General features: G+C 33.9%; 1 protein-coding gene across 1 annotated transcript in view; it reads left to right on the plus strand.

Annotated features, from left to right (window-relative positions):
- The window catches only part of ATG3 (autophagy related 3), a 28007-nt gene extending 1590 nt beyond the window's left edge, over positions 1–26417 (plus strand). The window contains 11 exon segments of the mRNA XM_032299094.1: positions 1743–1784; positions 5407–5456; positions 8221–8303; positions 9866–9973; positions 14975–15024; positions 17472–17553; positions 20868–20902; positions 21138–21293; positions 22073–22200; positions 24325–24393; positions 26146–26417. Coding sequence (XP_032154985.1) covers positions 1743–1784; positions 5407–5456; positions 8221–8303; positions 9866–9973; positions 14975–15024; positions 17472–17553; positions 20868–20902; positions 21138–21293; positions 22073–22200; positions 24325–24393; positions 26146–26227 — 885 coding nt within the window. The 3' untranslated portion in view covers positions 26228–26417.
- The last annotated feature ends 1479 nt before the right edge of the window (positions 26418–27896 follow it).

The following is a 27896-nucleotide window of genomic DNA, read 5'->3' on the forward strand; positions in this document are numbered from 1 at the left end:
GCCCAAATTAAATATAAAATTTATGATATAGAATTATGTTTCGAGGAGTCATTTTACTTGATCACCAAACTGAAAAGGAACTGTTAGCGTGTCATTATGGATGGCATATGTTTTTAGTGAAAAGGAAAGAATTAATGACCGTTTCCTTGATACCTCCTGTGCAAACTGTTGGTTTACAGACAGAATCCTTACATTTTCCTGCTAGATAAGGGAGGGCAAGGAGAAAAAACAAAAATCTTCGCCGGGCGCGGTGGCTCAAGCCTGTAATCCCAGCACTGTGGGAGGCCGAGGCGGGTGGATCACGAGGTCAAGAGATCGAGACCATCCTGGTCAACATGGTGAAACCCCGTCTCTACTAAAAATACAAAAAATTAGCTGGGCATGGTGGCGCGTGCCTGTAATCCCAGCGACTCAGGAGGCTGGGGCAGGAGAATTGCCTGAACCCAGGAGGCGGAGGTTGCGGTGAGCTGAGATCGCGCCATTGCACTCCAGCCTGGGTAACAAGAGGAAAACTCCGTCTCAAAAAAAAAAAAAAAAAAAAAATTCTTCAGGAAATAAGTAATTGCCTTCTAGCAAGTAAAAAGAAAAATCATGTTTTGTTTGGAGGATGTACATACAGTAAACACTGCAGTTCTTAAAATCATCTCTAAGGTTCTGTTTAATTGGTAGAGGCCCCAGTCTCATCTACTCCATCCCCTGACTGCTCTTGCTTAAGCTAACTTGACCTCCTCTTTATTATTCTGTTAAGCACACTCTTGGTTCAGGATTTTGCATGTGCCCTTTCCTCTATCTGAAAAGCTCTTGGCACTTAAAACCTTATGGCATATTCCTTGCCTTAAGGTTTTCAAGTAGTTGTTCAATAAAGTCTTTGTTCTCTTACCGTTCTATTTTAAATGACCATCTCTCCCAACAGATTCCAGGAATCCCACAGATTCCTCTCTGCTGCTTTTTTCTTCATGCCGTGTTATTCATTACCATTTGGCTTTTCTTCCTCAACTAGAGTTGAAATTCCTTATGAAGGCAAGAATAAATTTGAGTATATTTTATTCACAACTAAATATCCCCACTGGCTCAAATAGTGTCTGGCACATAGTAAACATTTGTTGAATGAATAATGTTCATAAATAAGTCTTCTCTTTTTTGTAGACTCTACCAGAAAATCTTACATATAACTTAAGGTTTAGAAAAATTTAGTTAACAGCATCCTTGCTTTAGAGGAGAGGATACTGTGTCAATATCTTGGTGGAGATGCGAATTAGGGGGAAATGCTAAATGATTTCTAGATTTGGTTTCTAATATTATTCAGTTTAAGACTGGCTGAATTGTAAGATGTCTAAACATCTTTAAGACATTTTTGCGGTGCTGTAAAATAAAGATATTTGTTCATTTCACAGAATCACTGAAGGCTTTATTTTTATTTAAATCTTAGAATGTTTACATAGAACTTTAGTCTGGTATAGGAGTGATCTGATAGTATTATAATTATTTTTATGTCTGTTTCCTACATTAGACTTGTAGATTCCTGTGGTCATTACCAGTGAGTGAGACAGATAGATAGATATAGATAGGTAGATTAGATAGATAGACAGATTATAGATTAGATAGATAGAATGATTTTTTTTTTTTTTTGTATGTGCTTCATTGCCTAGAAGGGTACCAGCAGGCAAATAATTGCCCCCAGAAACATTTTTAATTGACAGTGAAACAAGATATAATATTGCTTTTCTTTCTGCTTTCTTTAGGAATCAAAGTTTAAGGAAACAGGTGTAATCACCCCAGAAGAGGTGAGTGCTGAAAATATACTGAAGCCTTTTTATTTTACAATTACATTAAACTAGGTGGCTTTTCTGTTTCATAAGAAAACATTTTGAACTCTAACTTTGATTTCAGTAAAATTAGATTTTATGACTGTGATTTATAGGAATTTCTATTTCCCATAGAAGAAAAAATATAACTTCCCCGTCAATTTGCCACTTCTCGTAATTCTCTGTAATTCCTCTTTATTTAGAAATGAGGGTGACAGAAGGGATGGAAAAGGATCCTGTATCACTTGTTCTTCACTTATATTTGTGTTATATTGAGCTGTGCAGTAAGCTCTGTAGTGTTTGTAGTGTCTTGGTTCTGTCTACATCAAATGTGAGTTTTCATGCTTCTCATTGGGAAACTGCTCACTACTTAGATGCTGTTTTCTCTTAATAGTTCTTTTTTGTTTAGGTAGTGTATTTTGTTGTCTCTAGAGAAATAAATACTGGGCTAAAAACCTTTTCAGGCTCCAATTTTATGAATAGTTAGGGTTTTATGAGAATTAATAAAAGACAAAGAATATAAGCTTGTCTTTTTTTTTTTTTTTTTTGAGACGGAGTTTCGCTCTTGTTACCCAGGCTGGAGTGCAATGGCGCGATCTCGGCTCACCACAACCTCCGCCTCCTGGGTTCAGGCAATTCTCCTGCCTCAGCCTCCTGAGTAGCTGGGATTACAGGCACGCGCCACCATGCCCAGCTAATTTTTTTTTGTAGTTTTAGTAGAGACGGGGTTTCACCATGTTGACCAGGATGGTCTTGATCTCTTGACCTCGTGATCCACCCGCCTCCGCCTCCCAAAGTGCTGGGATTACAGGCGTGAGCCACCGCGCCCGGCCCCAAGCTTGTCTTTTTAACTGTCAATGAAAGTACTACTTATTGGCAATAAACTGTATTCATTGTTTTAAACAAACGTTTTAAAATAAGCCTTGTATGATGAGGCTGTTTCTGTAAGTTCCAACGCATCGAGCTAGAGAATTAACTGATCTTTCAATTTTCAATTGTGATGGAATCTGTCTAGTTCCAAATCCTTGTGAATTTTAAGAATAGTTTTCATAACTCATCTTTTATCTGAAATTTTTTATTTTTTAATTTTGGTGAAGACACCTGGTAGTATGGAAAGAACCTAGGAGACCTGCCTTCTAGACCTGTTTCTGTAATTTCTCCTAACGAGCAAATCAGTTAAGCTATCCCTGCCGAGGCTTCGTGTTTCCTCATCTATAAAATAAGGGTTGTGGGCTAGACAGTCTGTAAAGATCCTATTCTATCTTAGGTTTCATTACCTTGAATGCCATATAAAAATAGGTTTTGATTTTAAGGATATCATTAACATTCTTGCCAAACACGTGTAATTTGAACATGGCTTTTTAAGTGTCTGAAATCAAGAGCAGAGATGAAAGTATGCTGCTGTTCTTGCACTGCTTGGTTTTTATCTCCTCTGTGTAAAGATGACTAATTGTTGAATAGATGGTTGCAGTTAGAGATGCAAGTCTGTGGTCATTGGATAGAATTAAGCAGTTTCAAAACAGAAATTCATCCTAGAATAAATAACCCTTACTCTTAATTACAACATCAATCAATTTATGAATTTTCCTCTCTCTAAAAAAATTCAAGGCCAAATTAGCCCAGTTGGGTGCCTAGCACATAATACTGGGTTGGGATAGAGCACAATTACAGGATTGAGTTAGAGTAGAATGAGCCTGGAAGAGGAGATGGGAAGGCATCATTTGCTTTGTGTAAATATTATATACTGAATTGATTTGTTCATTGTTTCCTTTTACTGTTTCTGGGTTTCTGCCAGGCATCAGCTATCTTTTTGTTTTCATTCAGAGGTGTGGCAATATTGTGCTTAAAAAGAGAGGCAGCTAGTATCTAATACTGAATTGTCAAAACAAAATTAATGTTGGATGTGTGTATGAGTTGATTAAGTAGAATACTATTAATTGAGGTTAGCTTGAGGAATGGCGTTGCTCACCAAGATGTAAATATCGATTCTATCTTGTTGGAGTTAGTCAGTACTATATACTGATAATAAAGATCACAAGAGAACATTTTTAGTCTCTAAGAGAAAGCTGCTGCAAGCAATATTGATCATTTAGAAATTTGAGTCCTATTTCATTTGAACCTATGAAGGAAGTAATGATGGTCATTGCTAATGAGGGCAAATGTACACATGTAAGTATTCATTATCAGTGCAAGTCTTTTTTTTTTTTTTTTAAAGTTTTTCTTGCCTGCTAGTTTTCTTGTTATTTTTTAAGTACAAATTGTTACAGGAACTTTGAGACAAAATATTAGTCTTGTTACTTCAAGGCAATAAAATGAAAGATTATTTTTAATTATTTATTTTGCTTGCATTTCCATAAATTATTTTAATGGTAATAAATTAGTTCCTGATAACCACAGAGCTAAATGTAGCATCTGGTTGCAATGACCTCAAAGTGCTCAAAACTTGGGGAAGAGACTAATGTTTTTATTCTGGCTTTTTGTCTTTACTTAAGCAGTTTAAATAATAATTATTTGAAGTAAAAGAACAGAAACATAAAGTTTCTTTAGGAATTTAGTTGCTATATCTTGTATCTTGTTGATGTTTCATCATAAAAGAGGTTATTCTTAGAATTCTTATTTGATAGAATTCTCAAAATAGAGTATTTTATGTACACATACTTTCTCAGAAAGGTATTAGAGATTAAATATTTTGTAGTTTTTTGTTGTGTAATAAACCCATGAACAATACAAGATTTTAAGTTAGAGCTGTTGCGAAATAGAAGTAATTTGGCAAGTATATGTGCATCCTGCTTGAGTTGGGACATTGCAGTTACACTTAACAGACTTACATTTTCTGCTCTGTGAAATAAGCAGGATTTCTGTTCATCAGAAAGATCAGCACATGTTCATTTAAACTGGTAATTCTTAAACGGTTAAAGTGTATCTCCCTGAGTCTGGTTTTTATTTCTGAAGAAAAACAAAAACGTGTACAATATTCAGCCTGCTTTGAAAGTCTTAAGATTTGTTAGATGATTCAATTTGTTAATTTTGTAGGTATTTTCAGAGTGAGGCCAAAAAGCTTTTAACTTTTTCCCATTGTTTGACACTCTTATTTCTCTCTTTAGGAGTGCAAAAAAGCTTCCAAAATTACTTTAAGTTTTAAAAATAATAAAAGAAGAAGAGGAAGATGTGTGCCCTGTGGTATAATAAAGTAGGCTTATGTTATAGACTTGTATCTATTTTAGTATTGTTTTTCAGATTATTATTGAATTTTCAGTCAATGGCAAGAATGTGTCCACTTTTTTGTGTCCTTAAAATGGATTTTGACAATTTAAATCTGATTGCCTTGCCTCTATCAATTTCATGATTCTGCTTTTGACATTACTTAATCCAATGATAAAAACTGAATTTTTATGGACATTAGAAAACTTTGCAGTTTAGTCATAATCAAAAACAAATCTTGAGGCTGGTAGATCAGCTTTGGTGCTGTTTATATTTTAATTGCTTACTGGATTTCAGTGTTACCTAGGGCCATCGGTTTGGTATTTTACCACCCTGCACATTAAGTGATGTTTGATTTTTCTTTTTCCTTTTTTTCATATTCCTTCTAAATCCTGAAAAGTTTGTGGCAGCTGGAGATCACTTAGTCCACCACTGTCCAACATGGCAATGGTAAGTAATATTGAGTAAAGAAGAGAAAATTAGTAAAAGGCATGGCTTCCGAATTACAGCAATTTGCAAAATAGGTTAATGGATGAAAAATAGAATGACCAGCTTAACCCTCCCAGCAGATTTTTCTGTTAAACGGTAATACACAAAGTGATACACAAAGTAAAGTAAAGAAAGAAGAAGTGGGTGTTACACCTAATTTACTTTGCTTTGTTAGCACAACAGATGGACTTATTTGAGAAAAATGCATTTAGTTCCTTTACTAATATTTATTTTCTTTATAGTGACTAGGTCTGATCTTCTGGTTCTTTGAATAATAAATGTTCAATAGTTAAAAATTGTATCGGTTTTTTTTTAAATTAATAATTTATTGAACATGTTTATGGCATTATTAAGTGCAGAGATTTTGCAGTTTTATTTTCTTTAAAATATAAGACATAAACATTTTTTTTTAAGGTTCTAAAGTATGCTCCATCTTTAGGAAACTGGCTAAAGCTAAAAGAAAGGTTTATGATACCAATTAAGGCCTTACCTATAAATGCTTTTAAGAGGCTTTAAGTTTTTATTTTTTTCAATAGCTTTTATTTTAATTATTAAAGTACTTTAAGCAATTTAGTGATTTTCACAGTGTTTATTTTAAAATATTCCGAATAATAACAGTGCTTTATTACGTTCAAACTTAATGATAATGACTCCCTGTTGGTAGCTGAAAAAATGATCCCAGTATTGGCAAAAGTTTTATTTAAACTAGAATTGTTTGGAATTATCACCTTGTTTGGATATAGGTGCTTTAAACCTGTTATATCTTTTTTTTCTTAATGATATTTTTTTCGATTATAGTTGAAAGGTATAGTTTTGACTGGGGATATGAGTTCTATAATTAACAAGGTTCCAATTGACAATATTTTCCTAATATCGAAAGAGCTTAAATAATGAAACTTTTTTTAAAACCAGTGTTGAAACTCATCTGTGGCCTGATACTCGCCTTCATTTTTATATTTACCATGTAGCTGAAACGGTTGTCACTGCTTTTATCAATTATTCTTTATTTTGTATGGCATTATTTATGTATCAAAAAGACTGAAGTTTGTTTTTACATATTTTTCTTTCTTTCATGTGTTTTTTGTTCTATATTTAAAATTGAATTCATGTCATAGAAGTTCTCTGATTTAATAAGGGTGTTTTTTTTTTTTTTTCCTGTATTCCAAATTTTCTGTTAAAACTATATTTAGCTAGGTTCTGGTCTATAATTTATATGTATTTCAAGTCAATGGGGACATGAGGTTTACAGTAGTATTCATTTTGTGAAAATAACTGATTTAGGATTTTTTTTTCCAATATGATATGCACTTTCTTCATTGAGATTTCTTTATTCTACCAGCTTTTAATTGTTTAAGTAGTTTAAGCATTTGATTTATAGCACTGTTGTAGGGGCTTGTGTATATGGACTAAATCTTTTTTTAACAGATACTAGTAGTTTTTTTCCATTTTATGAATTATGATTTAAATAATTTTATTGTAACTTAGAACTCAGTTATACCTTACTTCAGTGTCTACATTTTTGGCTGAATTCCTGGGCCAAAGGAAAAATTTATTTTAAATCAATGCTAGAAACAGATTATTTCCATGTTTATACCTTCATGTGTAGAAGTGTTATCATGACCCTATTTTAACTCTTTCCTCAGAACTTTGGGTGTTGCTGTGACATTGTTGAATCTGAGACTTGGGACTAGTCAAAAGAAGCCTAGAAGGCTGTCAAATAATATTTGGGCATTTCCTGACTTTACCTTGTGCACAGATCTATGGTTTGAGCTTTAGACTGAAGCTCGAAAAGGCAGCAGAACTCCAAATGTATGCTCATGTGTTTGTAACAGACACCACATACCATTCCACCTCTCACCATTTTCAGATGACCCACAAATTCTTAATAAGAGGTGCCAGAACAGCTCAGAAATATTATAGATAGTTGGCTCTGACCCATAGAGGGAATAGTGTTTAAGAATAGGAGCCCTGAAGTCACTTGGCTTTGATCCTTGCTATCCCACCTGGTTTTGTGATCATAGGCAACTTTTTCTCTTTAATCTTAGTTTGCTTACCTATGAGATGGGATATTTATGTTTTCTACTGCTTAGAGTTATGAAGAATAATTGAAAATTAGGTGTTGGAGACTTAAGTTCCATACTTAATAAGTCCTCAATAAAAGAGTTTTTGTTTTCAATAATTATTCTTAATATTGTCATTTTATGATTCAAAGTATCTTTTGTCTCTTAGTTCTGATTTTAATACAGCGATAGGAACAGGGATTTTGCCAGCCACCTACATTGTTATGTAATGTCATGCAGCTTTTTTCCCTGCCTGTTCTTGTTCTCAAGATGAGCAGCAGTACTTTAGGATTAAAAATGTGAGAGATTATACAATGTGAGAGATTATACAACTCACTGAGAAGCAGGATATTTTGATGTTGTTTAGAGGCAAACATAATAGTTGCTTAATAGTTCTGTATTATTCTATCTTTTTTTGTTTAGTGTTTAATCCAAATTCTCTTGGGTCTATCTGTATCTCTTAGTATATTTTCCTTAGATTATTGTTGTGTGTTTTTCCATGCCCTGACATATATTACTTAAATGCATCCTTCCCAAATCAGTTTTAAGCCAGTTTTCTGAGAGGTATGAATTATGTAATTTTGAGGTTTTTATGTGATCCTTTCTGACCTATATTGCCTATTAAAATATATTTTGTATTTTGGTGCTTTTCACTGTTTTTAAAGGGCCACAGGGGAAGAATTGAAAGTGAAGGCATACCTACCAACAGGCAAACAATTTTTGGTAACCAAAAAATGGTAAGAATTATGTCATATGTATTAGTAAATTTCGCATAAAGCTATATTAAAATGAAGCTCCCTGGTTTTTTCTATTGCTTGAAATTTTTTTCCTTAGTTTTATCTTCTCTTTCTGTTAGTTCTTTTTGCTAAAAACATAGTTGTCAAGATGTGAAGGAAGAGGTCCCTAAGGAAAAAGTTAGACTTCTAAGTGGACTTTTTTGAAGTTAACTTCATAATAATCTTTTTAGGTGTTTGATTTTAATCTTCTTTAGACTTAAATTTTTTATGGAAAATGTAACTCATACTACCTGTGACATCTAAAAGCACAGAGCTAAAGATGTTATTTTTTGTTGCGTCATTAAAGGACAAAAAATATTTTGAAACAGGTAGTAGTTTGTGTTTTTTTGTTTTTGTTTGTGTTTTTTTGAGGCAGAGTCTCGCTCTGTTGCCCAGGCTGGTGTGCATGGTGCAATCTCGGCTAACTGCAACCTCTGCCCCCCTCCGGGTTCAAGCGATTTCCCACCTCAGCCACTGGAGTAGTTGGGATTACAGGTGCCTGCCACCATGCCCAGCTAATTTTTGTATTTCTAGTAGAGAGGGGGTTTCTCCATGTTGGTCAGGCTGGTCTTGAAGTCCTGACCTCAGGTTATCCACCTGCCTCAGCCTCCCAAAGTGCTGGGATTACAGGCATGAGCCACCATCCTGGCCAAAACAGGTAGTGTTTTATTTATGAAGTTAAATTTTAAAACAGTATCAAAAGGTTATGGTCCCTAACTAATGGCAAAACATTGATTTCTGTTCCAATGTACTCATTATAGGAAAGGGAAAATAATATGTACAAAACAGCAGCTTTTTTTTTTTTCTGTAGCTTTTTTTTTTTTTTTTACTAAGTGTGATAGTTTATACCCTGTTGTTTAAAAAAAAAAATCGGGAGATTAAAAAGCAGTTTTTTGACCCTATACCATAATGTTTTTACCATATAATTATCCGATTTTAGGCTTATGAATAATAATACCTGTTAATACATTTGCTGTATGAACAACTTACCAGTGTGGTATAAAGAAGTAAAAATTAGAAGGTTGGTGGATTTTAAACTGTTTTATCCATTGTGAATAACTGGGACTTAAATACAAATTACAAAATTTATATTGAAAGTTACCTTTAACCTTGAAAACAAGAGGTCACCTTTACCACCACTGAGTATGACAGCCGGTAACTCCATCTTCTGAGAGTAAAGCCATTAACATAAGGTATTATCATTCATTGGACCGAAATTGAACAGTGATATCTCTGACATCAGCCTGCTATTCTTCACAGACCATCATAGTAAAGGAATGCATAGAACATTTCCAATAGAGCGTTTCTACTTGTCTTCTGACAAAGCAATGTAGGAAAAGGTAAATGTAGCCAAATAATTTTGTGTCTGTTGGGCTGAATGTAACTCTTAATCACCTTTAAAAGTGAAACATAATATTCACTTAGTATTTTGGTGATATAAACACCCTATTTTATGGAATAAGCTCTTCTTTCTAGTGGATTTATGGTTAGCATATTATGTACTAGTAACTGTACTTACCATATTTTTTTATAGTGCCTTGCTATAAGCGGTGCAAACAGATGGAATATTCAGATGAATTGGAAGCTATCATTGAAGAAGATGATGGTGATGGTGGATGGGTAGATACATATCACAACACAGGTAAGAGGAAAATAGAATGACATATATTTAGTTTAAATTAAACTTTTCCACAAACTTTTATAATAGCCTTGATTTTAAAAAGAGGATACATAAGGCATAGTTTTGTCCCAGTAGACTTACATAAAAAAAGCAGGAGGACAAATTTATATAAAGAAGTCTTTAGAGTATGCCAAATTTCTTTTTTCTTTTTCGAGATAGTGTCTCACTCTGTCGCCAGGCTGGAGTGCAGTGGCGTGATTTCAGCCCACTGCAGCCTCCGCCTCCTGTGTTCAAGTGATCCTCTTGCCTCAGCCTCCTGAGTAGCTGGGACTACAGGCACGCTCCACTACGCCCAGCTAATTTTTGTGTTTTTAGTAGACACCTGGGTTTCACCATGTTGGCCAAGATGGTCTTGATCTCTTAACCTCGTGATCTGCCCTCCTTGGCTTCCCAAAGTGCTGGGATTATAGGTGCGAACCACTGCACCTAACCAGATTATGCCAAACTTCTGTAACACCTGCTACTTCCATTGCAATTTGGAAATAATAATATTTTCTTTCTAAATAAAGAAAGGGGAAAAAGAAAGTATGTCACAAATGCAGAATGTGCATACTACTTGGCTTTACAGTCTCTTGCTTGCATGTCATTGTAATTCCATTGCTGGATTATGAGCTCCTCTATGGCAGTAACTATACTGTATTCATATTTATTTTATCCCAGAGAACTGATATCTATTAAATATTTAATAATTATTTGTTAAATGATAACTAAAAGAAATTTTCAGTACTGTAAGCTCCATGAAGGTAGAGATTCACTGTTGAATTCTCAGTATCTATCACAGTGTATGATGTAGAAGTTGTTTGGTTAATATTTGTTAAATGAGTTGAATGCAAGGCTTTTTTAAGTGTATGCTTCCATGAGGTATTTGGAACCCTGAATATACTTTTTAAATTCCAAGTCCTGAAATACTGTTTTGCCACTATATCTATTTAATTGTGTAAATACATATTATCATGTGCTGCTGAACACTATTTTGCCACTGTATTTATGTAACCGTGTAAATGCATATTATCATGTGCTGCTGAAGCTAACTACAGGTATTGATCGACTTACGACCTATGCAACTTACGACCATTCGACTTTACGACCACAATCGCTAGCCACGACTGCTCCGCGTCTGGCAGCGCAAACGTTGCCCAGCTGGGCGTACAACAGTGCGGACCAGCTTCCGGCAGCACTACCATCTCCGCATGCACCATTTCAACTGTACATATAGCCTACTCAACTTACGACCAAATCATGTTACAACCGGTCTGCCGGTCCCAATCGTGGTCGTAAGTTGAGCACTAGCTGTACCATTTATTACTTAGTTTTGATGAAGAAAATATGCTCCACGTTTAAGTCCATGATACTAAAAACAAGTTTTTCTCCCTTGAGTCCTAGAGATTAGGAGGTATATCCTTAGTAGTAGTAACAGAACAGGGTTTCTCAAGCTTGGCACTGTTTTTTGTAATGGATAATTATTTCCTGTGCATTGTAGAATGCTTAGCAGTATCTCTGGCTTCTACCCACTAGATACCAGTAGCATAGCCCAGGTTTAATAACCAAAAATGCCTCCAGACGTTGCTAAATGTTGGATGGGGGAAAGATTGCTGCCATTAGTTGAGACTCACTGCAGTAGACAGAAGGCTAAGTATCTGCCCAGGTGAAAGTTCCTTCTTAAGTCAGTTTCTCCTCTACTCCTAATAAAGGATGCTGCCAACTTTTTCCTTATGGAGATAATAGGCAAAGATTCAGGACTTTGGCTCCTTGATCTGAAATTTATTGGCTTAGTAGTGAGTTGAGTGTTATACCAAAGCCTAGAGGAAATAACAGATCAAAAAACCTTTAAAAATAATTTCCTTTGGGAGGCCGAGGCGGGCGGATCACGAGGTCAAGAGATCGAGACCATCCTGGTCAACATGGTGAAACCCCGTCTCTACTAAAAATACAAAAAATTAGCTGGGCATGGTGGCGCTTGCCTGTAATCCCAGCTACTCAGGAGGCTGAGGCAGGAGAATTACCTGAACCCAGGAGGCGGAGGTTGCAGTGAGCCGAGACCGTGCCATTGCACTCCAGCCTGGGTAACAAGAGCGAAACTCCGTCTCAAAAAAAAAAAAAATTTTCAAAAATTACACTTCTTTTCCCCCTACTGAGTAGTGCTGTTAGCCTTTTTTTTTTTTTTTTTTTTTTTTCTATCTAATCTTTTCAAAGTCTTTTAACTATTCTGCTTTGGTTTTTCCATGCTGGGAAGATGTTGGCAACACATGAATAGTAAATTCTCTGTTGACTGACTGGAACCATTGATTGTGCATTGTTTCTGATGTCAAGTTAATGACTTATGAGGCCAGGTACTAGTTCCTTATTCACCTGTTTCCCTTGCCTTATCGTTGCTTTTCCTGGGCTTTTCTCCTATTAGCTCATGTATTAAGTCATGGTTTAACAGAGAAACAGAACCCATAAGATGTGTACAGAGTAGTCCCTTTTTATCCTTGGTTTTGCTTTCTGTGGCTGTAGTTACTTGTAATCAACCATGGTCCAAAAATAGTAAGTGCAAAATTCCAGAAATAAACAATTCGTCAGTTTTAATTTCTGCCCCCACTGTTGAGAGTAGCATGATAAAATCTCCTGCCATCCTCTTCTGTTCTGCCCAAGACATGAATCATTCCATTGTGTAGTAGTATATCCATGCTGTATATGCTTCCTAGCCATTAGTCACTTAATAGCCAACTCAGTTATCAGGTTGACCATCATGTACAGCATAGGTAAGGTTTAATATCTGTGGTTTCAGACATCCTCTGGGGGTTTTGGAATGTATCCCCCACAGATAAGTGAGGACTATTGCATAGATATAAGTACAGATATAGGTAGGTAGATTATTTTTTTTAAAGGAATTGGCTCATGTGATTATGTGGGCTTGCATGTCTGAATTCTGCTGGGCATACTTGCAAACTGGAGATTCAGGGAGTGTTGATATTGTAGCTTTAGTCCCAAGGCATTCTGGCGTCTAAATTCATTCTTCTGGAGGACCAGAGTCTTTTTCTTATAAGGCCTTCGACTAATTGGATGATAGCCCCCTGTCTTCTGGAAGGTAGTCTGCTTTATCCAGTCTACTATTTAAATGTTCATCACATCTAAAAAATACCTTCACAGCAACATCTGGACTGGTGTTTGACCAAACATCTGGGTGCCACAACCTAGCCAAGTTAACATAAAATTAATCATCATAACCCTTGAGAGTATCACCGTCATTAGAGTCATTTGAACTTGCTTTTTCTTTGTCAGCTGTATCCTACTTTTAGAAGGGTTTTAGTGGCATACTGTTACATTATTATATTTTGACAAGTTAAAGAGGTTGATTTTCTTTGTTTTTATGTTCAGGAGTCAATCATTTTGTAGCGTCAATTCAATATGTTGAAATTTGGGTTTTACTGTTATGAAATAATAATACGTATTATATAGTAATTTCTAGAAATACTATGAAGTAAAAGCTTTGTGCTAGACCTGTGGATTTTGACCTCTTATTTGTGAAAGTGAGCTATTTATCCTTTTGTTTAGGCATGTTGAACAGACATCTCAAAATTTTAGAATATTAACAAAGGAGCTAAGCATATTCTGTACTTAGGTTTTTTCTTTAGTGACTTTAGATACTACTGTCTTAATGTATTTCTTATCCTTGTTAAACTATTTTGTTAACATTAGCTAGGTACTTTGCAGTAGAAATGTTATCTAGCTGACTGGTGCTGCCACCTGCTTAATATTTTCTTTGAGACAAGTAAGTTTTGAGGTATTTGCCCAGTGGAGTGCAAGAGAATTGAACCAAAAGTTAGCTTGTATGAATTTTAATCCCAGTTCCATCATTTAACTGGGTGTAACTCTCAAGCAAGTCATCTCTCCGGTGACTTCATTTCTTCATAGGAGGACCTTATTACTGTAACATCCTCATAGATAGTGCTTATAATGATTACATAAGATGAGGAAACACTTAGTAGAAAGTCCCATATTTAAATGTGATATGATATTACTACCTCTGGGTATCCTCCATTTCTAAGGCATATGACAAACAGATTGAGTATCCCTAATCCAAAAATCCAATGAAATGTTCCAAAATCCAAAACATTTTAAGCACTGGTATGATGCTCAAATAAAATGCTCTAATGAGCATTTTGAATTTTTATATTAAGGGTACTTGACCAGTAGGTATTTATGCAAATATTCCAAAATCTAAAAAACATCGGAAACACTTTTGGTCCCAAGAGTTTTAGATAAGGGATAATCAACCTATATTAAGATAACTAATAACTTTTTGAGAAAATTTTGATGCAAGTTTAATTAAAATGTACATATGCATCCTGTAGTTTCTTAAACTATTCTCTCTTTTTTTTTTTTTTTTTTTTTTCCCTGAGACGGAGTTTCGCTCTTCTGCCCAGGTTGGAGTACAATGGTGTGATCTCAGCTAACTGCAACCTCCACCTCCCGGGTTCAAGCGATTCTCCTGCCTCAGCCTCCCAAGTAACTGGGACTGCAGGTGCACGCCACCATGCCTGGCTAACTTTCATATTTTTAGTAGAGACAGAGTTTCACCATGTTGTCTAGGCTTGTCTCGAACTCTTGACCTCAGATGATCCACCCACCTTGGCCTCCCAAAGTGTTGGGATTGCAGGCATGATCCACCGGACCTGGCCAAACTGTTCTCTTTCTTACAAAGTGTTGTGATAGAGATTCAAACCAGGAAAGTAAATAAGGAATAGTAAGTGAAGAATGACAGGATAATTCATGGTAAAATATTAAGTTAATATATTTTTCAAATTTTGAAGAGGTATCATTCTGTTTTTATTAGAGTTCATTTGTAAAGATACTATTATTTGCCTACTTATTTCAGAGAAATTGTGAGAATTTTCAGCATTTTTATATTGCTTTAATAAGTAAATAGGGTGTTTGCAGTTTAATTTTAGTTATTCTTTTCTGCCGAATTTTACATAGGTATTACAGGAATAACTGAAGCAGTTAAAGAGATCACACTGGAAAACAAGGTACTGGTTAATTAATTATATTTTTTAATTTAATGACTAGTTATTTACCTATCTATATATATATGTTTATACACACATACATATAATAATTCCTATCTTTCTTATAAAAACCCTGGTTATTTAGTGTCAAGCTCTTTTAAATTTCAGCTATTTTCTTCCCCACTCATTTTTCTCTCTCAACACCCCAATACACTACCGCTGCCTAATGCATCTCTTATTTTCCTTAGTTTGTAGCATGGTTAAGTAAAACACCTTTTAGATTGTAACTTGTACTAGCTACTAATTTTCACTGACTGAAGCAACTTCTAGGCTAGTTTAAAAGAGATGACTTTTTTGTTTTAAAATAAATATAGTACCAAATGTCATATTAGGGGAGAATTTTGGTGGGAGGATTATCTGCTTGCTCACTGGTAGATGCTAATGATACATTAATATTTAAATTTTGTAGCTTAAATAGTCCCATAAGCAATTTAATCATTCTCTGTATTTTCTTCAACTACTGGTAATTTGGGTTTTATTGAAAATTTGAAAGCAAACTTTAGCTTGCATCATTCAAATTTATGACACTTTGAATGAATAGAAGCTTAATCAGTTAAGTTTTATTGCATGACTTATGGGGGTAAAACATATAATTGGGTAGAGTTTTTCTGCGTGGAAATTTTGCATCATTTTAGGCTGTTGTAGGTATTATATTAGCTTTTCATTTCTTAGAGAGATCAATTGCAGTTGTCTTCATGTTTTTATATACCTGTAGTTGTTTGAAATAATATGAAAAATAATATAAAATCTTTTTGTCCTTGTCTTAATTATTTTTTTAACAGTCAAGTCACTTAGAGAATAGACTATTTGGATGGAATAATTGTGTTCCTAGTCTTATGACACATTTGCTACTGTGTTTTTGTCATTTGGATTTTCAGGATTTGTAACTGGGGCGTAACAGAAAGTGGTAGAAACTAAAACAGGTTTTTGTTTCATGTATAATTTTATGCTTTAAGATTCAATTCTTCGGCCTGAGAGTTCATCATTTTGAAATTTGACTTTTTGAAGTATTTGAATGACTTAAGGAGAAATCACACAAATTGCTTTGCTGTTTCAAAGATCTTGTTTACTCTGGCCATTACTATATATGCTTCAGACTTTGGGAATGATAAATGGCAGAGTAGTATAGATAATAGTGTTTTTCTCGGACAGGCTTGTGGTAATTCCTTTAATAATTTTTATTGGCCGGGCATGGTGGCTCATGCCTGTAATTCCAGCACTTTGGGAGGCCAAGGCAGGGGGATTATGAGGTCAGGAGTTCGAGACCAGCCTGACCAACATGGTGAAACTCCGTCTCTACTTAAAATACAAAAATTAGCTGGGCGTGGTGGCGTGCACCTGTAATCCCAGCTACTCAGGTGGCTGAGGCAGGAGAATTGCTTGAACTGGTAGTCTGAGGTTGCAGTAAGCTGAGATCATGTCACTGCACTCCAGCCTGGGTGATGGAACGAGACTCTGTCTAAAATAATAATAATAATAATAATTTTTATAACAGTGCTTAGAATTCTTGCCATCCAAACACAAGTATTAATTTTGGTTGTCAATTTCTATTGTATTTTACTTTATGAAGTATAAATATCACCAGTTTTAAATTTTTTCTTAATGATTAATTTGTTAGATATTAGCTCATCTAATAATTACTCAAACACTCAGACAGCCTTGTGATTTCAATTTTGGGTGTAAGAATGATTTAAGTTTTAAACATATGACTTAAGTTTCTAGTAGTAGATAAAAACACCCCTAAGTAAAATGTAAGCTGGTAAAACTGGTTGTTCAGTTTATCCACTTACTTCAGATTTTCAGAATATTAATTTTGTGAAAATGATAGCCATATGTTAGACCTGTCATTGATAGTACTGTTTTTTTCATTCTAGAGCTAATATAGTTAAGAAATTGAACTGAAATCTTGTACATTTTAATAACCATAAAGTCTGATAACTTGCCTAATTCAGCTAGGATATTTTTAACAAATTAGAATATCATAGTGCTTGATATATATTTTAGCTTATAATATATTTGATTTATAAATATGTACACTTTTACCCTTAAATTATAAGTGCACAAGTTAATATAATTCTGAACTGATTTTCTAATGCTAATGAATTGATTAACTAAAAATACTGTTTTATTAGAAGTGCAACTGGAAATTATTTTTAAATAGTTAGCTTAGATGACTCTTACTGCTCCCATAATAACCTTTGTTATTTTTCAGTCACAGCACTTAGGACATTACATTTAATGATTGGAACGTGAATTCATTATTTCCACTGGAGTTTGAGTTTCCTGTGGATAAGAACTGCCTTGTCATTCATGTTTTCACAGTGGTTACCACTATGCTAGCACATGGGTGTTCAGTGTTTGAATTAATGAATATATTTGAGTGATTTTAAATATAATTAATTTCAAAGGACACTATAAAGCTTCAAGATTGCTCAGCACTATGTGAAGAGGAAGAAGAGGAAGATGAAGGAGAAGCTGCTGATATGGAAGGTATTCCTGTTCTGATTTGCTTCAATTCCACTGGAATATTGATTTTAGAATATTTGTAATTTATGTGGATTAAGAATTCTTCATTGATTTGTAAATTTAGCATTTAACAGCCAAGGGTTTATTTTATATACATTTAGTTTATAAGTTTCATTAGCATAAAACCTATCTTGATCTTGGACTCTTCTGTTTTACTCAGAACATAGTCTTGGACAACATCATTTTTATTGGAATAACTATTAGTCATAAATATTTAATACTGGGTAGAGCTGCAAGACATTAATTCCTAACTTAATTATTTCAGAGCAGAACGAAGTTTGCTTATGCATTTTGTATCTTCTTTTTCCTCTTTGATAGCATCTTTCTATTAAAACCTGAAGATAGTGAGTTTTAATGGAGCCTTTTGAACTACACAGAATCCCCTCAGTTTCCCAAGATTCTGAAGACGTATTCCAGAGTTGTCAGTTGAGAATAACTTCATTAGTGAATCATTGTTACAAGAGATAGAAACCCACTAGAACAGAGCAGTATGGGTCTGTGAGCACATGATTATTCAGCTTTATATTTCATGAGCATGATAATCTTTTTCAATACATATGAAACCTCAGATATTTAAAAGTAGGTGAAAAAATTGCTATCACCAGGGTGACCTCTTTGGTAAGTCCAGTTTATCTTTATTACACTTAGCTTCTCTGCATTATTTGATTCTGTTAACTGTATCTTCCTTGGTTTCTGTAACAGTGGGTTTTCTTCCTCACTCTTTCTTCTAGTCATCTTCTGTGATTCTTTTTCTTTTGCTCAGCTATTAAATGTTACTGTTTCATGGGGTTTCTTTTTTTTTTTCTGCTTCCTCTATACTCCCATATTTTATGTATTCTTGTAGCTTCTGTAATGGCATTCTGTAGTCTGGCATGAAAATTTGTGCAACAGGAAAGATAGTGTATAAATTACATCCGATACTTTGCAAGAGTTTAAATATATTTATATATGTAAATAGGGTACAAGTGTAAGAAGTTGGAAAAAGGAAAGGAATATGAAAAAAGGGCAGGCATTAAGGCTGTAAGGCAACTGAATCCGAAAAATACATAGACTTTCGGTGAGATAGATTATGTTTTGTAGCATACAGAAGTAGAAGATGCTGCCAAGTAGAGTTGAAGCACCATAATGGCAAGTGATGCTTGCTGGACCAAAAGTACCTTTCTGTTTGTTTTCAAAATTACTTTCAATTCCCCTTGAAACCTAGCTATATCGGTTCCTAAATTTTAGTGAGATTCTTTTCCTTATTTTCATGGCAGACTGCTATTCCTTAAGGAAATCTGAATGAGTTACTTGTAACCAAAATTGATCACAGCAACCTCACATACCATCTTTATCCTAGGGACTTCCATATCGAATCCTCCAGCCCAGATATTCTCAACTTCAGATTTATTTGTTCAGTTTCATTTCCACCAAGATGTCTCAAAGTTGTCAGAAACTGAACTCATCACCTTCTTGCACAAATACTGTTTCTGAATTTCATCTGTCTCTGAATAGTAAAGTTGACCAAGTTGGGATGGTGGGATTGTATAGAACCCTTCGAGTAAATTAATGTTTTCAAAATACAAGCTGTGGGATTGCCTTAAATATCTGATATCCGTTTAGTATGTTTATTATATTTCCCCTAGATAAAGTTAAAGAATTGCTATATATGTAATTTTGCTCAACAGTAGTATTGATGATATCTAATATAAAGGTAGTTTTCATTTATTGAACAAATTCTTACTGGGCAGTACAGTATTTATCAGGTATTGTCCTTGGTGTTGGAGATAAAGCAGTAGACATGATCTCATGGAATTTATATTCTAATCAGTGGAGACAAAACTAGATAAGCAAAATATATACTGTATTAGATAGTTATAAGTGTTAAGGGAAAAATAAAGGAGGAAAGGGGATAGAGGAGAATCTTGGGTCAGAATGAGTGTTGCAATTTTCAAATAATTTGGTCAAGAAAAACCTAATTGAAAGTACACACCATTTGAATAAAGCCTGGAAGGAAGTGAATGGAACTATTTAGGTATCTAAGGGAAGAGTGCAAAGGTCCTGAGGTGGCAACATGTGTGGCTTATGTAAAATACACACCTTACAGTATTTAGTCCAGAGAGGACAGAAGGGAGAGTAGTAAAGGGTAGCATCAGAGTGGTAACCAGGGACCAGATTCTGTAAGGCCTTGACATAACTCACAGTGAGACAAGCCATTGGAGGGTTTTTTTTTTCCCCCAAGTAGAGAAGCAACATGATTTAGCATTTCAACAGAATCACTGTATAGTGGTGAGAATAGACTGAAGGGGAAAGGGACAACAGGAGGCTGTTTCAATTATCTAGGCAAGAAATGATGGTGGCTTGGACTGGGGTTGTAATATTGGTAGTGATGAGAAACAGTAAAATTCTGGAATATTTTGAGAGTTGAGCCAAAGAGATTTGCTGCTAGATTGGATGTCCTAGGTGACAGGCAGAGTAGTCGAGGGTGACTCCAAGGTTTTTGACCTGAGCTTTTAGAAAGATACCATTAACTGAGAAGCAGAAAAATTGAAAGAGTGATTAGCTTTGGAGAGGGAGTCAGGAACTCGGTTTTAGACATGTGATATTTGCAGTGTTAATGAGTTATCCAGTGGAGACATAAACAATTAAATATCCAAGTCTGCAGGCAGAGAATAAATTTTTTAAAGTCATCAATATTTAAAGTAACTGAGTTTGGATGAAATTGTTACAGAAATAAGTGAGGATAGAGGAGAGACGGTCCAGAAACTGAGCCCTTGGTTACTGCAGCATTTGGTTTTATGGTTCTTTTTAAAGTAGAGGCGATGAAGAGGAACCAGCATAGAAGATGCTGAAACAGCAGTTAGTGATGTGGGAGAAAAGCCAGGGAAATATTTTAAAAGCCAAGGAAAGAAAGTGTTCCAAGGAGAGGGGACTAAATCATGCCAGATATTCCTAACAGGTCAATTAAGATGAAAACTGGGAATTCACCACTGGATTCAGCAAAGAAGAGGTCACCGATGACTTTAATGAACATGTTTATGCAGTTATAGAAGTAGCCTTGTATGCACTGTGGAGCCAGTGAGGACTCTCCCCTATTATTATGTCAAGCCTTAATATGCTTACTTTCTCTGGGCTTTTGCCTTTGGAAGTATAGAATTAGGTCACTTATATCTATTCAGTATCTTCAGTTAAAAACAAAGGCGAAACCCCAATTTTTGAATGATGTTATGAAGTAATATATAAATTGGTTTAGGGAATTTTCTTGAACTTGATTAATCTTTTGTTGCTTTTTATAACAGAATATGAAGAGAGTGGATTGTTGGAAACAGATGAGGTTAGTAAATTGAGTTTTCTTTAATTTTTAATGAATGAACTTAGAAATTCATGTTCTTAATAATATATTGATCTTTCAAAGAAATTCTAATTTGATCATTTATAGCATATAACATTTAGCTTTGAGGTCATTTACTCGTAAGAAAACAAAATGTAGAATGGAAAAAATGTTTTCTAAAATGTCACATTCATACTGATTTAATGGTTGTAAATTTTTCTCTTTTATTATGTGCCAGGCTACCCTAGATACAAGGAAAATAGTAGAAGCTTGTAAAGCCAAAACTGATGCTGGCGGTGAAGATGCCATTTTGCAAACCAGAACTTATGACCTTTACATCACTTATGATAAATATTACCAGACTCCACGATTATGGTTATTTGGCTATGATGAGGTAAAATTAAGAGCATTAGATTTTAATATCAATATTTTAAATTGTTGAATTTATTCTTCAATAGCCTCATGGGTATTTATTGCAGTGTTTTGAATTTTAGAAATCAATTGTTTTACAGCTTTATGATTAATGTTGAACTTGATTCTTATTTTGAATGAACTGTGAATTATTCAGTGTAACAACAATAATGCTAAAACTTAAACAGAAATAATCTGTTACATATTTCTTGACCTCTAAGCTTATGACTTCAAAATGTGAGGGAAATTTAACTTGGTATATTTTATTAAATTTTGTTTGGGATTACATCAGTTGGATATATAGGCATTTACAGAATGATCATGCCACATATGAAGAGAGTGGATTATAGTATGTATGTATTTTTTCCCTTAAGATAGAAAACTCAGATACTTAATTGAATTAAAGGATAATTGATATAAGTTTTAATCTATAACTTGTTTAATCTATCATTCTTATGACCATACATGGGAAACAAGAAAACAAAATCTGTCTAAAAGACGAGTGACAAAGTTATAAAATGTTTTGACAGCCACAAACTTGCCCTCTTTTTTCTGCATTAGCGGGTAGGTGTCACAGAGCTTGGCTATGACTCCTTCTCTCTCCCTCCTTTGATATTAATAAATTGTAAAATTTCCCAGAAATCATGCTAAATAGTCTAGAATTCTAAATTGTTAAGTGATGTGAGATGGAGAGCTAAATATATTATAAAACTTGAGATTTAGGTTAAAATAGTAATTTCCAAGCATTTTTAACACTTTCAGCAACGGCAGCCTTTAACAGTTGAACACATGTACGAAGACATCAGTCAAGATCATGTGAAGAAAACAGTGACCATTGAAAATCACCCTCATCTTCCACCACCTCCCATGTGTTCAGTTCACCCATGCAGGTCTGTGTATGTAGAGATAAATATATTTTTTGGTGTGTTTGTTCATTTCATGGATTTCTTACTTGAGAATCTATAAACATGGAACCCTAACAGAAAAAATTTTTACTTAATATGCAAACAAAATTCTCTCTTGTCCTCCTTAGAAATCTTCTAGTGTTTAAATAAAAATGAAAAGGGGAGAAAAAAACCTCAACAATTTATTTTAATACATTAAGAATGTTTTGTTCTTTGTGGGTGTTTAATTATAGAATAGATGGATCTTTGTGATTTTACTATACTTTTAGCTCCAGAACAGTTTGAAAGATCCTGTTTTTGACTCAGCAATAGTCATCATTTAGATATGGTTTGCTGTGAATGTAGCAAACTATGTCTTTCTGTGAATGTAGACTACAGAGTAAACCTTGTGCTTTCTCTATGTGAACTATTTGCTTTCTCTTATTGACTAGTGAAGGGAGATGTTTGTATGTTCTTCATTTGAGAGCTCTTCAGCCTTAGCAAGTCAAGTGCATTTTATAAGTTGGGATTTTCTTTGTATCAATGTCTTTTCACAGAGCCAAATCTCTGAAGTTGAGTCTATATACATGATTTGTTCAGAATTTTTCTTTAAAAAAGAAGTTATTACATGCTCATTTCTTTAGGTTGGTTATTTCTAATAGGTAACTTTCACTTTGACTGGAAAATACTGGTAACATACTAGTAATGATATTTTTCAGTGAAACTCAGATTCTCTTGACCAATTAGATGGAACATTTTCTTTTTCCCTCTAGTTAAAAACAACCTTTAATATTTTCTTCTCATATTCTGCAACCCCTTTACTCGCAAACTTTAATCCCATGGAAGACCTTGCCCATTTTTTCAGTTTTATGTCTGAAACTTTAATCATGCTAACTATGAAAAATAATTTAGGAGTTGTTAGTTTTAGTTCTTAATTATCTAATTGAAAAGGTTTTCAGTTTTGAGAGTATTTTGTTGATTTCTCTTATGGTTTAAGATCTTAGGATGTTGCTTGTTAAACTGAAGCATATCTCTTTCTGAGGTTTAAATTTTATTCAGTTGGAAAAATAATTTAACAAGTGATTATGTTAAACATTTAATAAAATAGATGACTATATTATGGAATGAGATATGAATATTTCAAAAAATCTGAGCACCTATAAAATAAAACTTCAAGAATATTTTGGTCCTTTCCATGGGCTGCCTCAGATTGTGCCTTCTGGGCTGATACATTCACTCTTATATTCTAAGTGACTGCCTCTGTCATGAAGGATATGGTCAAAGACTGAAGCAGCATTATTTAAGCCAGGGTATGTTAAAAAGACTTTCTTTAAAAATTGTCTTTTTCTTGGTTTCTGTGCCTAGATACTAATTTTGATGTCACTCTTTTCTGTAACACAGAAGAGATACCAGTTGGCCATGAAAAGATACGTGTAGATAGGACAAAAACTTCACATAAATATATGCCTTTCTTCTTATAAGTGAATAAATTATTTTTACATAGAATTCAATAAATTTTAGAATATCCGATAGGACAAAGAAACAAATACAACCTCTTAACTCTGACCAATTAATTTTTCTTAAACCCTGTCAGTTTTGGCTGATTCTCAGCGAAATAAACAGCCCAAATCATAAGATTATAGATACTTCTTTGCTTTTTTGTTCAACTGATACCATGTGGCTTTTTAAAAAATTTGCATGGCATGGCTCCTTTTTGTTTCATAGAGCAAACAGCTGTCATTCCACATTTATCTCCTAGCATGATTTCCCTTTCTCTGGTTTTCTGCCTTCCTTATCTGTCCCAATTATCAGAATACTAACTAATGCTATTGTGTCTGTTGTGACTACCCTAGCATTTTAAGATTACCCCCTCCCCTAGTAAAACTGTTTGCATGGCATAACAATCTGTAATCTTGTGTTTCAGATGTGATGGGGAGATATTTTATAATTTAACTATTTTAATAAATATTTTATAGTTATTGGGGAGTGGTAAGGGAGATAGTTTATAACATAACTATTATATGTTAAAAATTAATTCACTGACAATAATAAGGTTGCTTTCTTTACAAATGAAAAACGTCTTTTCTATTTTAATCTAATCAGTCTATATTAACAATTTTTTTTTTCTAGGCATGCTGAGGTGATGAAGAAAATCATTGAGACTGTTGCAGAAGGAGGGGGAGAACTTGGAGTTCATATGTATCCTTCGCTGTGTGTATGATTGTGGCAAAATGGCTCTTAGGATTTTTTTTTTTTTTTTTTTTTTTTTTTTGAGAAATTTAGTGTAATCTTAATGACATAGTACCTATAACTTGTTTTAACTTCGCGTACCTGAAAATCCTAGTGGACTAGTCTTTAATTTATTTAGAAAGTGTTACATTGTGATAGTTATGCTTTGCTTAGTTGGTTAGAACATGTCCCCATATGTAGCAGTAGCTCAGCCTTATTACAGAGGTAACTACCAATTTAGAATAAGAACATGAGTATCTTTTTCTTATGTATATTTCCAATTTAACCTGTTACAAAAAATGTACTTTCCTATCAGGTAATAGTAAAATTAGGTTGTATCAATCTGACATCTCTGAAGCAAATAATACAACTTAAATAGGTTAATTAAAGAGAAATGTACTACATGAAGTACTTTAGATATTCTTAAAATATACCATGTTCATTTTTCTCAAGACAGTAGCCCTGTTTTATATCTTACTATAGTTTTCCACTTAGTTTCCTTGGATTGACAGAAGTAATAAATTCAAGTTAATGCCCAAGCAAACTGCTGGATCCTAAAGTACATGTATTCATAGCATGGATTAATCAAAAGCAGTCAAAATCAATGATATAGATGCCAGATAGCCTGAATTAGTTTGATGCTAGGTTGATACTTGACTTGGTGGTGGTTTCTGCTACTGTTAGATTAGATGTGGAAACTCGGACTGAGGGGTCACCACTGTCTTGAAGCTACAGATAACCTAGGCATTGCTAATAAAGTGCGTCCCTATAAGAAGAACTTTGAACTGATTTGATATTGAAACAAACCAAAAACTTCCAGTCCAAACCATATTTACTCCTGAAGTCCTATTATGTAAAAAGTGACACTATGCTGGATGCTGGATGAACATAGAAAACATTTCAGAATTTTATTAAAGACAGTCCAATAGAGCAGAGTCTTTGACAAATGCGTATACTAACCTAGAATCAGTTTAATATAAAGGGTTTTCATATTATTTTTCTCAGTGCTTTCATGAGAAAAATAGCCTGAGGTTATGAATGTTGGGGAAGCATATCACAGAGGTTGTGTCTTTCTCTTTGCATTATGTCTTCCTCATTGCATTTAGTACTACTGAGTCTGTAGTACTTAGTTAAGGTAGTATCTGCTAGGTTTCTCTATGTAGTTCATATTTATTCCTTTCCATTGTTAGAAGTGAGTCATTAAGTCTATGGAAGTTTATAGCCCCAAGAAAAAAGAATTAATCTTTGCTTTCTGGAGAAACCACCACAGCAGCCATTAGTGAATTTTGGGAGAGATATTTTGAGGTAATATAAATACCAGTTTCTCATTAAAGTGCTTTCATAGTCTTTATTCCGCCTCATTTTCTGACATAACTCTAGCAAACTTATAAACAGGAAAGGAGTCTAGTAAATTGACTACATTTTATACTCATTTAAACATGGATAGCTTTGTCTCTATTTTTATGTTAAAGTAATTGTGCTTACATGAACACCTGCTCATTATGAAATTTCAAATTCAAATATTAGAATGAGTGGTCAGGTAGTCTTAAAGAGCCTAATGTTTAAATAGACACAAATTTTCATAGTTGAATTTTTTAATCAAGATTTTGTCTTTTTTTTTTTTTTGCGAGATTAATGGCTTAAAAAAATGGATACATATAACATGGGCTTAAAACATAGAACTATTTACAAATCTTATTTTCCTTAGCTAAAATCTTTTAGGTATCTTCTTATTTTCTTGAAATTTGTACAAGCTGTCATTCCAACAATAGAATATGACTACACAAGACACTTCACAATGTAATGAAGAGAGCATCAAATCTATCCTAATTATTGGTTCTGATTTTTAAAAAATTAACCCATAGATGTGACCATTAACCATATTCATCAATATATACAGTTTCTCTAATAAAGGGACTTACATGTTTATGCATTAAATAAAAATATGTTCCATTACCAGCCTTATTTGTTTAATAAAAATCAATATAAAGAGATAGTTTTTCTTGCTTCTTATCAAAAGGTTATGATTTGATTTCCCCTAAATAACAATTCTTTAAGTGAAGACATGTCTCATACAGAATGATGACAGTATTTTTGGTTCACATTTATGAGGAAGGTATTAAGTGTGTAACAGTGCCAAAACTAGGATTAGAAAGTGATGCATGCTAGACTGTCTTCACTTCTTTCTCTTCTTGGTTCCTTTTGTTTTCTCTTACCTTTTCCTGTCTGCTAATAGTTAATATTTATAAAGCACTTACTGTGTGCCAGGAAATACTCTAAGTGCTATTACTAATCATGTTTCCTGATGAAGTTGATAGCACCAAAATTATTTTTTATTATGGATTTAGAAATATTTCTTCTATTGTGATTGCCTGGTAGAATACTAGAATTTAAAGGGATAAGTTTGTTCTGTCATGTCAGTTTATAGATCTGGGTATAGGAGTTTATAAAGGCAAGTCTTCTGCTCTAGGATACATACTGCAAGCCAAGGAGGAAAATCCAGGCCTTTCATTCCCTTTATACCACTACATATCTCTCATTTTTATTCTTTTAGTAGTCTGCACAAAGTCGAATGGCTAATCTTGTCTATAGTTTTGTTTTATTTTCTCCTCGTCATTTAAGAACTCTCCTTTTATTTTCCTCCCTTTGCCAGTCAATTATTGTATTGCAAGGACATCTCCCTAATGAAGATAATGACTTGGAGGTATTGTGGTGTTTGATGTGGTATAATATGGAGGTAATACACATGGACGTCATCCTCTAATATACTTCAAATATCCTGCTTACTCATGTAGCCAGCAAGCTGCTGTCCTTTCTTAAGTTGATCTTTTAAAACGATTTTACAGGAATGTTTTGTTTTTGAATGTCTATAATTTACATGATCTCAAATATTAAATATTATCACCTTATTAGCATTTTTCTCCCAGTTAAGTTTTATTTGTCAAAAGTATAGGCATCTTCAGTTCCTCAATTCTTTTGTTGTTAAGTAGTCATATTTATCTCAGTCACCACTAGGTGGCATAAATAATTTTTTGGTCAAACCTTTTTAATTTCAGAAGATCATTTTTACAATTGAAATATAATTGTGTAAGTGTGTTTTTATGAGTTCAGATCTATAGCACTTGTTGAAAACAGTGAGTTTTGATGAACAATAGATTGGTTTTGGAAAGCTTAAAATTGAATATCAGATTATGGATAATCTTTACAAATTTTCACTTCCAGTTTATTTTTAATTTTAGTTTCATAGTATTTTAAAATATCTGATTTACATAAATAGCAAATGGTATTAACTTTTTAAAACTTTTGATTTTAAAATAATTTTATAAAGATCTGTAGAACAGTTCTAAAGGTAGCACAAGAGTCCTGTATACTCGGCTTCCTGTATGTTAATATTTTACTAAGAAATTAAAACTGATACTCATCAACTGCAGATTTTATTCACATTTCCTCAGTTTTCCCACTATTTTCTTTCT

Source organism: Sapajus apella, unplaced genomic scaffold, assembly GCF_009761245.1.
Source record: "Sapajus apella isolate SASKATOON/1434 unplaced genomic scaffold, GSC_monkey_1.0 scaffold40, whole genome shotgun sequence".
In the NCBI taxonomy this organism is placed as follows: Eukaryota; Metazoa; Chordata; class Mammalia; order Primates; family Cebidae; genus Sapajus; species Sapajus apella.